The sequence below is a fragment of the Gekko japonicus genome, unplaced genomic scaffold, assembly GCF_001447785.1.
Source record: "Gekko japonicus isolate JY-2015 unplaced genomic scaffold, Gekko_japonicus_V1.1 scaffold539, whole genome shotgun sequence".
Taxonomy (NCBI): domain Eukaryota; kingdom Metazoa; phylum Chordata; class Lepidosauria; order Squamata; family Gekkonidae; genus Gekko; species Gekko japonicus.
In genome coordinates this window covers 250309-266074 of record NW_015168667.1, presented here as the reverse complement: position 1 = coordinate 266074, position 15766 = coordinate 250309, and the positions used below count along the sequence as shown (strand labels likewise).

Below are 15766 nucleotides of genomic sequence, written 5' to 3'. Positions count from 1 at the left end.
GCCAGTATACAAGAGACAGATGGAAAGGTGGTAACCCCTAGACTTTCGATGGGAGCTCCCCAAGGTGCCCCCATGGCATCAGGAAGGGTGCAATGGATGTGGGTACTCAGCCAAGGCATTCACTAGCTACGGTGGAAACAGACAAGTGCAGAGCACACCCACCGATGGGGGTGTTTTATTCGACACTGCACATGGGTCCGGAGCACTCCCGTCTGCTCATAGCCCCTGTCCCATGGCCGACACATGCAGCCAATATCCAACAGACCAGTGGAAAGGCAGGCACCCCCAGACTTTTGATGGGGGCTCCCCAAAGCACCCCCATGGCAGAAGGGAGGATTTAATGAACGTGGGTTCTCAGCCGAAGAACCCTGTTAGCCGAATCGCTTTATTAATAGCAATTGGCAATTTAGATGGGTTCTTGCCAATGTTTTCAAGGGGTCACCGGGGAGAGTGTGGAAATGTTTCCACAGGTCGGACTGGAAATGGGGCCCTATGATTCGAGCCGGTGGGACTAGGCACAGCTGCTTTCTGGCACTGGGCTGGGAGGTGCAAGAGGGTGGTGTACCTGGGGCAGCAGGAGCAGCAGGAAGTGTGGCAGCAGGAGGGAGCTGGGACCTGGGAGGGGAAGATGCTCACACACACCCCATTCTCTGAACTACTCCTGTCGGAGGATTCCTCTCCGGAGAGTTCTAGCAACTGCTGGCGTCTGGATGTTGCCAACGTCCCTATTTCCTCTTGAGAAAGCCCCAAGGACAGAGCAGGGGAAGAAGGCTCTGAGAGTTCTGGCGATGTACTTGGGGGGGGGCTGGGTTTCATGCCCAGAGGTAGGGGCCTCTGGTTCTCTGTGGGGGGAGGGTTTCTTCCCCCACGACAAGCTCCCCTTCCACCCACTTGCACCCCCTCATGGTGTTCACTGAGCCCCTGTGCTCGGCGTGAGCGCAGGAATAAGATGCCTATCTGTTTCGATAAACTTCCCAAACCCCGACAGCCAGGGCTTTTTTGGTAGAAAAATCCCAGCAGGAACTCATTAGCCTATTAGGCCACACCCATGACAGCACAGCTCATTAGCATATTAGGCCACACCCCGTGTTGCCAGAAGTGTGGTCATCCAACTACACCCACCTTTTGCTTCTTATTCTGTTTACCTTGTTTGTTGCCAAAACCCAGGGCTTTTTTTGGAGCAGGAGCTCCTTTGCATGTTAGGCCACACACCCCTACTGTAGCCAATCCTAATGAGTTCCTGCTGTTGGGTGTGGCCTATTATGATAATAAGTTCCTGATAGTTGTGGCCAACTTGGGAGCCAGCCAGAACTCCGTTCCTGTGCGTTCCTGCCCAAAAATAGCCCTGCCGACAGCAAGACAGCACACAAGATCACTAGCACTAAACGGGGAGGAAAGTAAAGGCTCTGTGAGGAAAGTAAATTCATTATCGGCTTTGGTCCATGAGCTGGTTCATGCCCATGCCTGGTTCTGACAGTCCTCAAGTAATGTGCTGGTCGGTGCCCTTTCAAAATGCATTAATGTGCTTCAAAAATTAATTTCTGTTAAAAAATAATTTCTGTTGCTCTGTTCTTTTTCTCTAGAAAGATGAAAAAGCTACGATAGCCAAGATGAACCGTCAACGTACTAATTCCATTGGCCACAATCCTCCGCACTGGGGAGTGGATCGCTCCTTTTATAACCATCTTGGTTCTAACCAAGTCTCCAAGGAGATGAAAAGAATGGTAAGGATGTTCAGGTTAATGGAGCATGTGCGTCTATAGTGACTGTGACATTGTGGATAGCTGGAGATGCAAGCCAGATCGTATGCACATGCATGCTTGATAGACCCTCAGCTCAGAGATGTTTAAGGTTGCCAACATGCCTGGAGAAAAATGTCCTGGCCTTCAGTAGAGGCTAAATGGGTGGAAATGAGCCCTGAAACTTTTCATGGCATGGAGATACGTAACATCATCCGGTATTTGCTGCAGATCGAATGGGACAGGTTTCAAAGTTGGCAACCCTAGATTCCCCCTATTTTGAAAAGCAGCCTACTGCTAGAAAACAGCATGTGTTACTTTCAGGGTTGTTGGTTTTTTTTTAATTTAAATTAGAGAGCTAGGAGTTTCTCGCCCAGCGATTGAGCAGGGTTTGTGATTTAAAAACAGAATCACAAATGCATACAAAGATTCAATGAAACAGAGAAGTGCTGTAATAGAGCCACTTCCTCCAAATACCTCAAAAATACTCTTAAAAAGCGAAAAGAACTGTGAAGACTGTTTGTAGATTCAGCTGTGAAGAAAGACTTTGTCTACCTCAGCTTCTAACATTCTGGCCAGCCAGGGCTCTTTTTGTAGAAAAAGCCCAGCAGGAACTCATTAGCATAATAGGCCACACCCAACAGCAGGAACTCATTAGCATATTGGGCATAGCTCATTAGCACATTAGAACGCACCCCCATGTTACCAGAAGTGTGGTTATCCAGCCACACCCACCTTTTGCTTCTTATTCTGTTTACCTTGTTTGTGGTCAAAACCCAGGGCTTTTTTGTAGCAGGAACTTCTTTGCATGTTAGGCCACACACCCCTAATGTAGCCAATCCTAATGAGTTTCTGCTGTTGGGTGTGGCCTATTATGCTAATGAGTTCCTGCTGGGCGTGGCCAACTCAGGAGCCAGCCAGAACTCCGTTCCTGTGCGTTCCTGCCCAAAAATAGCACTGTGGCCAGCTATAAGCTAGCAGTCCATTCCCTGTCCCTGTTAGGGAAAATATGTCTGGCTTCTATGCAGGCAAAACCCATATCAGAGGGAGGGCTCAGTGATGGTGGCACGGTGAATCTCCAGGGAGATATAAATTACAGTTTCTTAGCAGAATTTCGGGGCTGCAAAAAATCGCCTCTTCGTTAATAGGGATGTGCACAAACTGCATATTGGTGGTTTGGTTTGCAGTATGTGGCTGAACCACAAGCCAACCCACAAACCGATAGGCTGGTTTGCGAACCAAACAGGTTCATATCGATTTGTGAGCCATTTAAAGTTTAAACCTCTGCTTTCTGCTCCCCATGAAGAGTGGTGGGGATCAAAAAGCAGGGGGTTTAAATGGCTCCAAACAATTTCAATCGAACAGCTGAGCCATGGGGAGCACAGAGCCATTTAAACCACTGTTTTCTGCTCTTCACAAACGAGACTTAGATTTGAATTGGAGACATAAGGGATGTAGTTTATGGTATTAATTACCATAGTTATGTGCCATACATTAAGAGCAGAAGTCGAAGATATTCTCCCCGGATAAACTGAATCAGAACCAAAGATGAGACTGATAGCAGAGAGATCAGACAAGTGTGCACCTTGTACTGTGGTAGGGAGGAGAACCCGATGGACGGATGCTCTTGCAAGGGTACTATCCCTCCTGAGGACAGGCCATCATCAGATATTCAGCAAAACTGAGAACAAAACCCCTTTCCAACAAGTCTGTTGATGTGTGAATTCTTCTTTGGATGGCTAATCGACCCTTGTATAAATGGAGACACTTTCCTTTAAAAAAAAAAATGTGTGACAGTCAAATATGGAATTTGTCTCACTGTTCCTTTGTGTGCTGCAGAACAGAGAGCAACTGTTGGGCCCTTGGCAAAAATGACCAGAAAGTGTTAAGGGTTAGACTGCTTGTTTTGCCATTATAGCTGGAAAGCCGTGTGTACATATGAAGTGAAGATCGGATCCAGTTTCTTTTACACAGTTTCCTTCACACATTTAGGCACGGTTCACAAATAACATGAACAATTTAGGGATCATCTGATGCATGGTGTCGAACTCATTTGTTATGAGGGCTGGATCTGACATAGATGAGACCTTGTTGGGCCGGGCCATGTGTGTCGTAAAACGTAATGCCAGGTAGCGAAGATATAAACTTTATAAAAGTCACAGACAAACACAAAGATTTTTTAAATTTTAAATAAAACATGCTTAAAACACTAGCACTCTTGCAATATTTTGTCATTTTAACAGTCTCTGATAACTGACACCTTTTGCTCTGAATTATTGCATCAAAATGTCTGGTATGTGCTGTAGCAATCTTGAGTATGCTGTTCAGGTGTGTATCTGTAAGCTGCAAACCTACTTTTGATTTATTGACATTCATTACAGAAATGCTCAGTGTTCTGAGCCTAGGAACCAGGGGAAAACATGAAATGCCTGGGCATTGCAAACTTTTGTACACAAGTTGCTTCATGTGCTGGTCAGGATCATGAGAAGGCATCCTGACACAGACTGAGGGCCATGTGTTTTTCTACAAAACTATAGTCTTCCCCAGAGAAATAACTACAACTTCCTACAAAGGAAATGTGCTGGGTGAACTTGGTCTGGACACACACTCTCAGCCTAAGCCACCCTACTGGCTTGTTGTTATTCCTCCTCTAAAATAGTTCATATTGCTTTCTTACTGAGAAAGGTTGGATCATGAGGGCATGAACACAGTGAAAAGGGGGAGGAAACCCAGTTGCACCCAGGAGAGCCCTGGCATAAAAAGCCCAACAAAACACACACACATTGTAGCAAGGCACACAAAAGCTCATACCTTGAACAAACTTTGTTGGTCTTAAAGGTGCTTGGTATTTCTCCCATGCGATCGAAGCAGCCCAACATAAGAACATAAGAGAATCCAGTGTTGGATCACAGTGGCCAAAAATACCAGGTGCCATCAGGAGGTCCAGCAGTGGGGCCAGGACACTAGAAGCCCTCCCACTGTTGCCCCCCAAGCACCAAGAATACAGAGCATCACTTGCCCCAGACTGAGAGTTCCTATCTATACCTTGTGGCTAATAGCCACTGATGGACCTCTGCTCCATATGTTTATCCAATTCCCTCTTGAAGCCGTCCATGCCACCACCTCCTGTGGCAGTGAATTCCATGTGTTAATCATTCTTTGGGTGAAGAAGTACTTCCTTTTATCTGTTCTAACCCAACTGCTCAGCAATTTAATTGCAAATCAAGCTCTTCCTCGTTCCCTCCCTCCCTTCGGGGAGGAGCCTCAGCAAATGGAAGGAAAGAAAGGGTTCCCTTTGTCTCCTGCAGCCTGGCCAGGAAACAAACTGTGGCTGTTCCCTCCCTCCCCCTTGGAGGAGGAGGAGGGGGGGAGGCGCCTCAGCCAGTTCTTTACCAGACTTTCTCAATCACACAGGAGAGGCTTGCCTATCTCTCTCTCCTATGTGATTGGGAGAGACTGGAAAAGCAAGTTGTGATGTGGTGGCAGCAGCAGAACTGGAAAGGGAAGCAGGAAACAGCCAGCTCCTTGAGGGCTGGATTGGGGCAGTCTGAGGACCTGATCCAGCCCTCGGGCTGCATGTTTGACACCCTTGATCTGATGTAATACTTGCTCCCTCATTCCCTTGCACAAAGTAATCTAATTAAGGTCTTCTGCTCTCATGACAAACTTGTAATTTGTCCCATCCACAAACTATGTACTCGTCCCACAAATCAAAATTCCAAATTTTGGCTTAGTGCTGGTTTGTATGGAAGAGTCAGCAAACCATAACTTTTGGTTTGCATGTAATGCCAAACGATGGTTTCCTGCAAAAGTCTTTGATTGTATCAGCATGCATGACCATAAGGATCACACAGACTTGATCACATAGCAATGAACCATAATTTGTTATTGCATCTGAATAATACTTTACAGACTTGCTTATCTGAATAATTTAGTCCTGAGCACTTAATGTACCTTTTTGACTGTAGTGGAAATTCATCAGACATCTGTCAGCTTTGAAACACATACTTGGGTGATCCTTCCTCTGTGACATGTATATATTCGATTGTCAAATGTACACCCTGCCCTTCTGCTTTAAAAATATTCAGGGCAATTTACAAAAAAGCAACAATTGCAACAAAATAAGCATATATAAAAATAATAAAATTGCTCATAACGATGGACAATGGAGAATTAATTCAGGCCAAAAAAAAAAAGAATTTGGTGAAGGAAAATAATATCCAGATAATAGGGAAAAAATAGCTAAATGGGGATATACGAATTAAAATTAGCCAGAGGTAGTTTTACTGCTGACCATAGTTCTTCATAGGGAGAAATTCTGTGAAGTCAGGAAGTCATTAGTTTTTGGGCAAAGGGGAAATTAACCAGTGTAACGGAATTTATAAATGAAGCCTTACTTGGGACATCTGAGATTAACTAAAGAATTCAAAGGAAGGATTGTGTATGTATGGGCTTGTTTATTAACTTATTTATTAAACATTTATACCCAGCCTTTCCTCTTGGTTCAAGGCAGCGTTAAATAATAGTTAAAGTGTCCCCAGCGAAAACCAAAGAAGCAGCCTTTCTTTCAGTATTTGCAACTGAAGAGCTTTGTGGTGCAAAAATGTATGCGCTTTCATCCAAGGAAGCAGACAGATTTTGAGAATCTGTTACTAAAGGAAAGCAAAGGAACAGGTTTACTGTCTAAAATACACAAAATATTATTTATTTTAGAGCTCAGGGATCTTGCTTATAACATGAATGGGAAATGGGCCTTCGGGTGAGTAGGCCAGAAAAGCAGTGTATCGAACCAAATTAATGTTTCATGGACCTTGGGTTTAAACGGAACACATAGAGGATTATCTATAGATGGCATTATATGCCAAACAGAATGTGGAAAATGAATTAAAATGTTCCTAATATTTGCTGTAGCTATGAGAGAATGCTGGGCACTTTCACTCGTGTCAGGAGAATGGGTGAAAACACATTAAGTTACTGAAGAAGAGATACCTTTACTGTTCTGTTAATCATAGAGAACAGAATTTCTGTGGATCTAGTATTAGCCCTTTGCAGGTTATCTTAAACAAGGGGTAAAAAGGGACACAGATTTTTTAGTTAGGTTTAATATTGTAAATGCTAACAGATGTAATCATTTTTCATTTAAAGATCGTAAAATGATAATAACAATCTAGATCAACACAAAGCAGCAATGACCAGAAAACAGTCTCGCCTCATGTTAGGTCAGCATGTAAAGAAGGCAGGGGTCATTTCATAGAAAAAGAGCTAGGGGAACTCATTAGCATAACTCATTAGCATATGCCACACCCCCTGACATCACCGGAAGTGTGTCATAAGGCCACACACCCCGCCCCCAACGGTCCCAGCCGCCGCCGCCGGCCTTGCAGCTCCACTGCTGAGCCCCATGAGGGACCCAACGGTGGACCTGCAAGGCCGGCGGGAGTGCAAGGAAGCCCCGCGAAGGCCCTCCCTGGCCCCAGGCAGGCAGGGGTGGGGAGAGGCAGGGAGGGAGCAACTTACCCTCCCTCTTTTCCTGCCTCCTCCTGGCTGAATGAGGGCCGGAAGCGGGGTGGTCGGAAGCAGGGGGCAGGGCTTCGTCATGTGCCCCACCCCCGGTACCTCACCCGGGGGAACTGCGATCCCCCGCGATCCCCCCCCGAAATGACCTCTGAAAGAAGGACACCACAGAGGATCTCAGACTATGGCCGCAGGCAGTCTCTCTCAAATACCCGAGCCTAAGACTGTTAAGGCTTTAAAAGTCAACATAAGGTGTTGGGCAAATGCTCAGCCAACATAATTGCTGCATCAGGGAGAGAAATGCTGCTAGGAACCATATCCTTTGGCTCTGCTCCATCTTGGTTTAGTGCATATTTCAAAACCGCCTCTCACCTTATGAGCCACGTAGGACATGACGATCTGCAAACCAGCATCTCCTTGTGGTCCCCGGCCCCAGAGATGTCCATCTTGCTTCATCGAGGGCTAGGGCGTGACCTGGTGGAATGAGCTCCCGTATGAGATCAGGGCCCTGCGGGACCTTTCACAGTTCCGCAGGGCCTGCAAGATGGAGCTCTCCCGCCAGGCTTTTAGCGGAGGCAGCGAGTGTAAACACCTTATGGGGCCTCCCCTCCAGTGACCCAGATCTGAGTCACCATCTGGAACCCCACCTTGTAGTAGATCTCACTTGCTGAGGCTCTGGTTAGGAGTACTGGAAAGCATAGTTTGTATTTTAATTTTGATTTATTTTAATTGGTTTTAACTGTTATTTGCATATTTGTGTGATTGTTGACTTGGTGTGATGGAACCCACCCTGAGCCTGCTATGTGGGGAGGGCGGGATATAAATAAAATAAATTATCCTTGCAGCAAGTCCCAGCTGATTCCCTGCCGGGGGTTTCCTTCTGCAGAATGTAGGTGTCTGGGTGGGATAGTTGGAATGACCCTGCTTTTTTCTTACTGTCAGGAAGATCCATGTTTGCAAGAAGAGAGTCACTCTCTCGGTCTGCAGAGCTCACAGGAGTGTGGTTAGCTGCAGGGAACCGATAGGGCAGACAGTGCTGGGTGCTGTGTAGCCTTTGTTCCTTTCCGAGTTCTGAGGGTGAGTGAGGTCAGGGTGACATCAGGGAGGTGTGTCAGCATTACTATGTGTTGGTTGACTGCTTCCATACCTGGCTGACATAGGGCTGTTGTTAGCATGCCGCTCTGCTAACCGTGGGTGGTGTTCCTGCAGACTCCAGTGCCGTTGGTGTGCCCGCAGTTCCTTGGAGTTAGGCTGTGGTCCCCCAGCAACTTTCCAGCCACCGGCCCGATGAAAAGAAAAGAAAAAGGCACCTTTGAAAGAGTTCTCCTTTTCGCCCGATGCTGCTGGCTAGCTGGGCGCGCTCCCCGGCGCCGGGGGCTCCCTCCCTCCCTCCTAACGCCACAGCTTCGGGGACTCCTGGGGCGGATGCCGAAGCCCGCTCGCCTGACAGCCCGCCCCCCAGCTTCCTCCCCCAGAAACTTTCAACGCCGCCTCCATGCCGGGGGACGGTGGGCAGGACTTTTCTCCAAGCCGTAAGGTTTTTAAAAAAACAACACACACACACAGAACGGTCAGACGGCCCTAATCGCAATCATTGTGAAAGATGGCTGTCCAGATGGGCGAAATCGCACATTCAAAGCTCAAGTGCCAGGAAAATACTTGATTTTCCCAGGGGCAGGAAAACCCGGGAGCATTGTGGGAGTGAGCCCGCTTCGGCGCGGGAGGCGGGTTCACCTGTCTGATCAGCGAACTTAAATGCGGGAGGGGACAGCAGCAAAACCCGATCAAAAGAACCTATCAAAAGGATTCTTAGATACGTCTTCACGCTTGCCAGGTTGAGTGTTTTTCCAACTGCAGAGCTAAGTGGCCGTTTTGCTAAAAAACAGTATTCAAATAGATTATGTGATTGTGGATCAGGTGCAATAGAGACCTTAGATCATCTTTTGTTATTTTGTCACCAGTGGATCGGCCCCAGATCCCGTTGGATTACTCCTATTTTGCATAGACATCACCTCCCTATGGAACCTTGGGTGATAACCATACTGCTAGTGGATGAGGACCCCGAAACGACTCGCTTGGTGGCAAAATATCTATCGATAGTGCTATTTTTGCGGCTTTGAAATGCTGTAGGTAGTTTTATGTATACAAATGTTTAAAATCCTAAAACTAATTTTCATATTATCATGGGATTTTATAGAGTTTAAGGAAGTCTATAAAATGTTGTCTATTAATATTGTTTATGAGTATGTTTATTAGTTTTCATTGTAAAAATGTTTGGTCTAAATTATCTTGTAATTATATGTAATGTGTTTTATTTCTACATTTGTACATTTGGCTTAAGGCCTCTGGTCAATGTAGCTAATAAATAAAAGGAAAGGAGTTAGATTCCCCCCCCCCCCGCATTTCTTTTCTATGCAAGAAAAGTGTAGGATACCAACTAGTTACACCAGCGTCAGCAATGCACGGTTGTTCAGGGTTTAGGATGGAGCCGATAATTACCTGTAACAATTTTTTTGTTTAAAACAAAATGGGGAAAGCAAAGATTTCTGCTGAAAGTAATTGAGTTGATCGCAAACATAGCTGCTGTCCATAATTCCGTGTTCATGGTGATGCAGTTTAATCATTTGAATCTCTTTAGTGATATGGGTTTTGGAATGGATGTTGCTGGGTTTTTTTCCCCTTACATTGTTTTTGTGTTCATGCTTTTCAGATGTGCTTCTGTCTAGCGGGCATAGCATAATGTCAGTCCAGCTGCAGCTTTTGTTAGTCTCTTTTGGTCGTGCAGACTCACAAGGCATGACGCGATTAAGAGCTTCTAATCAAGCTAGCATGTAATTATAATTAGATGTTGTTTTGAATAGGCGTTAGAAGGGAGCTTGCATCATCTGATTCACAGACAAAGGATGGTTGTGCCAAGAGGTATTACGCATCATGTTGTTAATTAGAGTTTGCTATGTCTAGCTGGGAGTTCGGAGGGAAAACATTATTATTTATTAAAAATCACACTGAGGTTTTTTTTTTTAAAAAAACTTTACTTCTTGCGAGCTCAGAAGAAATCCTTGGAACACATGAGGATGTTGTGTTAGTTTGTAAATGGAAGGCATTTTACAGGAATGGTGAACTCTGCATCACAGACTCAGCATCTGGTATACTCAACAGGATTTGAGACACAAACATAGCATACGTTTGACCAAGGCCCCGGTCACATGGGCCAGATAATGCAGGGGGGAGGCATGGCTGTTCACCCCGGAGCAAAATAAAGCACAGTAGCCCGATCACACGGTCCCCCGAGTCTCTGTGCTTCGGCTGTTAGCTGGCGATCACACGGCGATGCTGCAGCATGGCAAAGAAGCGGCGCGGCGCGATCACACAAGCGTTTTGTGTTTGTGCGCATGCGCAGTTCCATGGAGCAGCACCGCTTTCAGTTTTGTGTTTGTGCGCATGCGCTTACGAAAAACATCCGTTTTGCGACGGGACGTGGACGGGCGCCGGATGCCACAGGATACTAGCGCTCCCACGATCAGACGCCTGCCTGTGCCGCACGTTTTCCGGATACTAATGCACTTTCCCTGGTACTTTTTCACTCTGCATCTTCGGCGGGACGCCACGGGTGCGGTACGCTTCCCAGATGTTGCGGTGTGATCGCGCCCCGAAAATCGGCCTGACATTCATGCCTTTCACGCGGAAAATTCTCCGTGTGACTGGGGCCCAAGTTGCCTATGCTGAATAATGGCTGTATGCTCTATGTCATCATGCTGAAAAATTTGATGCCGTAACAAAGGGCTGTCTGTATCCTTCAACTTACAGTGCTTCAAATGTGGGTACTGAGATGGAAATTTGGCCAGTTGGCTACTGTGTGGTAGGCTGGAGACTTGGCTTGGACGCTAAGCCTTGCTTCAGTTTGCACCCCTCTTTATAAATGGCGGATAGCTTCAGAGGGCAAGCAGACTCAGGGTGGGTTACATCATTTTAAATCTGTAAACCTGTAAAAGATCTACAGGAGCTGCGGTGGCTCAAGTAGTTAAGACGCTGAACTGCAGGCTGTGGAAGGTCAGTAGTTCAGCAGTTCGAGACCCAAATTGCCGCATGACGGAGTGAGCTCCCGTCTCTGGCCCCAGCTCCTGCCAACCTAGCAGTTCGAAAGCAAGAAATTGCAAGTAGATAAATAGGTACCACTTCGGTGGGAAGGTAACAGCGTTCCGTGCGCCTTGGTGTTGAGTCATGCCGGCCACATGACCACGGAAACATCTTCGGACAGTGCTAGATCTTTGGCTTGGAAACGGAGATGAGCACCGCAACCCTAGAGTCGGACTCGACTGGCTTTCGAGCAAGGGAACCTTTACCTTTTAAAAGATCTACGGGTATAGATTGCCTTGCCCTACTTATGTCTCTTACTTGCATCTTTTACTACTAAGGGTTTATATATTCCATTTTATTATTCTTAATTATCCTATAACAAATATATACAGTGTCCTAAAACAGGCCCCAAGTAGTGTCCATAACTGTTAAGTGAATGCAAGTGCAGTCTTACAGGATGAACACCCGAGACATTTTAATAGGCATGAAAGAAAAAACGAGCAGGCTGATTGAAGCCAAACATCCCCTGGGGTGGCACAGTTGCCGCAAAATAACTCCCAACAGGTTCTGGTTCAGAAAGCGCTTCTCATGTTTTGAATACCTGAGCGACAACCTGAAGTAAATGCTTTCTGAGCAAAGCACACCTAGGAATCCACAAGGCGGAAGCACTGTAATCGATAGCACAAACAGAATCTTCCTGGCAGTCAATGATACTTGGTTCTGCTCGTAAAGAGCCTTAAATACTGACCATGCACTGTCTGCAAGGGCATGGACAAAATGTCTTGATTAGCAAACGTGAGCTGTTTTTGAATGCACTGAATTCAAACCCCAAAGCCACTCTCTCTAGTAACAATGCCTCCTCCTATTACTACTACTGTTGCTAGTACCATTAGAGATTTAGAGACACCCATTAACCCCAGAAACAATTGTGAGGTCACCAGGGGTCATTTCGTAGAAAAAGAGGTGCAGGGGCTAACTGGAATGAACCCACCATGAAGAAGAAAAAAAGAGCCGGGAAAATGAATAACATCTAGCGAACACACCCGCTCAGATGCCTGGTAGGCATTCACTTCTCCCCTATACTATGTGGCCCTAGCTCCAGCCCTCACCTGGAGATTGGCAACAATGGTTCCCCATGAGGTTCCCCATGACTGGTTTGGAGGGTGGCGTCTATGGCATTGTACTTATCTGAGGTCCCACCCCTCCTCAAACCTCGCCCTCTTCAGGCTCCATCCCTCAAATCTCCAGGAATTTCCCATCTGGAGTTGGCAATCCTATCAGGACTGGCCCCAATGTGTTTTCTCCCAAAGGCCAAAGTAGGTGACAGGACCAAGCTTAGTTGCCTACCAACAGGCACTGAGGGGAAAGTAGGGTTGCCAGCTCTAAGGAGGGAAATTCCTGGAGTTTTGGGGGGTGGATTCAGGAGGGGGCAGCATTGGGGGGGGGGGGGCGGAAGAACTCAGCAGGTATAATGTCATAGGGTCTACCCTCCAAAGCAGCCATTTTCTCCATGATATAATACATGATATAATACATATGAACATTACTTGTGCAATGAAATAGGTGGTAAATAGGTTTGAACACTTTTGCTTTTGTATAAGCTTTGGCTTTATATAATTATGCGTAGTTAGCCTGTCTGGTTTCACTGCTTTGCTATTTTTTTCTAGAAACTGTTATTGAACTCCATGTGAATCGGGTAACTTTTCTATTGAAGTGCAGTTTTCCACACATCATCTAGTAAGGTTTTGTACCAAGTTTATTTTAAATTTTGTTGTACAATTACCTAAGATGTAAGTACTAATGTTCATATGTATTATATCATGTATAAGCTTATAGATTCTTGGTCAGAAGAAGACGCTTGTTGAAACGGCATCACATTCCGGAGACCACCGTCCCGCCGTCGTTGTTATCTTCTATCTTATGTAACTGGGTTTACAATTTGAATGTATTAGTATTACTTTTGTAATGTTCATATTTATAACATTATTGCTATTGTTAAAGAAACATTGAGCGCACTTTACACAGTTCCTGTGGCTCTATCTTTTCATGTCTACGGACTGTGACCATATTTGTCCTTGTTCCCTAGTTGCCAGCACTCAAGCCAAGTATAGACAGCTCGCATTACATTGTTTTTGGAACGCTGACATCACAAAAAGGATGCGTCCCACATTTTGTTTGCACAACTTGTTTTGTAGAGAAGTTGGTAGAATTTGGATTTTTGTTTGAGTAAAGAAGTTACCTTGGACAGATCTTTGAATTTCCAAGAACCTAGAAGAAACAGCACACTAATTTCTGTTTTGTTCACAGCCATGAGGGCTAGAAACACAAAACAGAGACATATGCTGTGATGGTAATGTGGTTAAAGCAGCACATATTTCTGCCTCCTCAGCCTCCTTGTTTGCTATTGCAGCTTCAACGGTTAAGGAAAGTACTTGTTTTTATGGCCTGTTGCCTTCTCCCCAGTATGCTCTCAATGATCTATGATCAATAATAGTAGGGGTGACTCTGAGTAACAGGATGATCAGTTTCTTACCATAGAATTGCCTATGGGCTGGTCTGCAGTATAATCTCTCAGGGCCAATTAGCACAATTGTTTGGTTTGTTCGTGTAACATTGTGGATGTGTGGTGAAGTCTCAGGAATTGTGGTGACCTCGATCTTGAACATTCTAACAAGCCCTAATTGTGGCTCACCACAGCCTGGTTGATTTTTTGAAGAGCAGGTTAAACCAGGAAGTGATGAGTCACACTCTCAGCACTGTTAGGAAGACATTTTAGAACATTCACACGGTGAATCACCATAGCACTAACATAATACCCTTAGTTATTTGAGGAATCCCAGATAAATCTAGAATTCCATTTTAAGCAGAATGCAGAGGTGACCTAAGGATGTATGAATACTCTCTGAAAAACTGGTGGTATTTCTGGAACTCTGGCCCCGGTCACACGGGCCAGATAACGCGGGGGGGGGGGAGGCGGGGCTTTTTGCACCACCACAATTAGAGCCACCATAACGCGATCCCACGTGTCGGCGGCATGCTATGTTCCTTCCCTCCACACCTGCGCATCAATGAGGGGCTGGAGGGAAAAGCCGCGGCTGGCGCGATCACACCGAGGGACTCCGGAGGCAGCCCGTGGCAAACCGGTTGCTAGTACCTCCGAGCAGGTAGTTTTTAATCCCGCATTTTCGGTGGTACGCCACAGGCTTGCCACAGGTGCGTTTCACTTCCCAGATGTTGCAGTGTGATCGCGCCCGGATAATCCGCCATGCACTCGTCGCTCTTCCTCGGCAAATCCTCCGTGTGAACGGGGCCTACGTTTGTTTTTGCCGAAGTGCCTCAAAATGCTTCAGCTGAGGAAGACTCACACATGTACTTTGTTTTTCATTTTAGGCAAAATTTCAGAGGCATCTTTTTGGCTTTCCTGAGGAGAAATGCTTTAACAAGCAAGAGTCTCCTTCCCTGTGGCGGGAGTGGCCAGTTTCCTTGATGCTGTTGGTTTGTCTGTAGCTCTGCTTCTAGGAGGACAGTTAAAGGGTTACCTTATTTACATCAGTTAGCCGAAGCAGAAATTATCGGGGTGAGACTAACACTGGGATGGCGTGTGGAATGTGAGAATCGTTGGAGACTTCCAACCACTTTAGGGAAGTCTCTTCTCCCAGCTGCATTCGGAGTCTGTTGCTTTTATAGTACGTGTTCCCAGTCCAAAGAAAACAGAGTAGACCCGGGACAAACTAATATTTACTAAGTCGCAAAGAATCATATTTTTGGCATTTGCCTGTGAGATATACAGAGTAGTCTAGTTCCCACTCCTCTTTTATTTTGACTCCTTTTTTGTGAAATGCAGCTATGTTTCTGAATATAATCATAAAGATATTTTTATAGTGAAGATCTTTCAGCAATGAGCAACCACTGTTTCCACAGTTACTTAGAAATGCTTGGCAGTTATGTATCTGCTACTAGACTCAGCCCAGGGCCTGTTGCAGATTTGGGGGGGGGGGCAGAAACTCTCCAGGCCCCATTCCCCCCCCTGCCTCTCACCAAACTCCCCCCCCCCCCCCCGAGCCCCCCCTCTTTTTTTCAACCCACCTGCTGACCCGGATGCCTGCATCACCCACATGCCCATTCCCTGACAATGCTAGGCAGTGTGTACGACTGGGGGCCTGGATGGCCGAGTACTTGCAAGCAAGTGGGTGGACAGCAGGAGAGTTGTGTGGCCAGGACCCATGGGTCCTGGCATCTGCTCCACTTCAGGGTAGGCTGACACCGGCCCTGCCTCAGCCCTTAGTTTTAGGCACTCTAAAAGATCAATGGCTCATTCTGTTGCTTTTCAAGAACCCAAGGTATCGTTGTGCAGTTCTGATGTTATCTTTTGCTAGTTCTGGGTATCTCCTGGGCAGTGTTTCCTCTAAGCTGAGTTAGTGTGAGCTAGCTCACAA

General features: G+C 46.1%; 1 protein-coding gene across 1 annotated transcript in view; it reads left to right on the top strand.

Moving 5' to 3' along the window:
* Positions 1–15766, top strand: part of LOC107113906 (adenylate cyclase type 5-like) — a 368311-nt gene that overhangs the window by 306005 nt on the left and 46540 nt on the right. The window contains exon 8 of the mRNA XM_015415309.1: positions 1584–1724. Within this exon, the coding sequence (XP_015270795.1) occupies positions 1584–1724 (141 nt within the window). The remainder of the gene's footprint in view (positions 1–1583; positions 1725–15766) is intronic.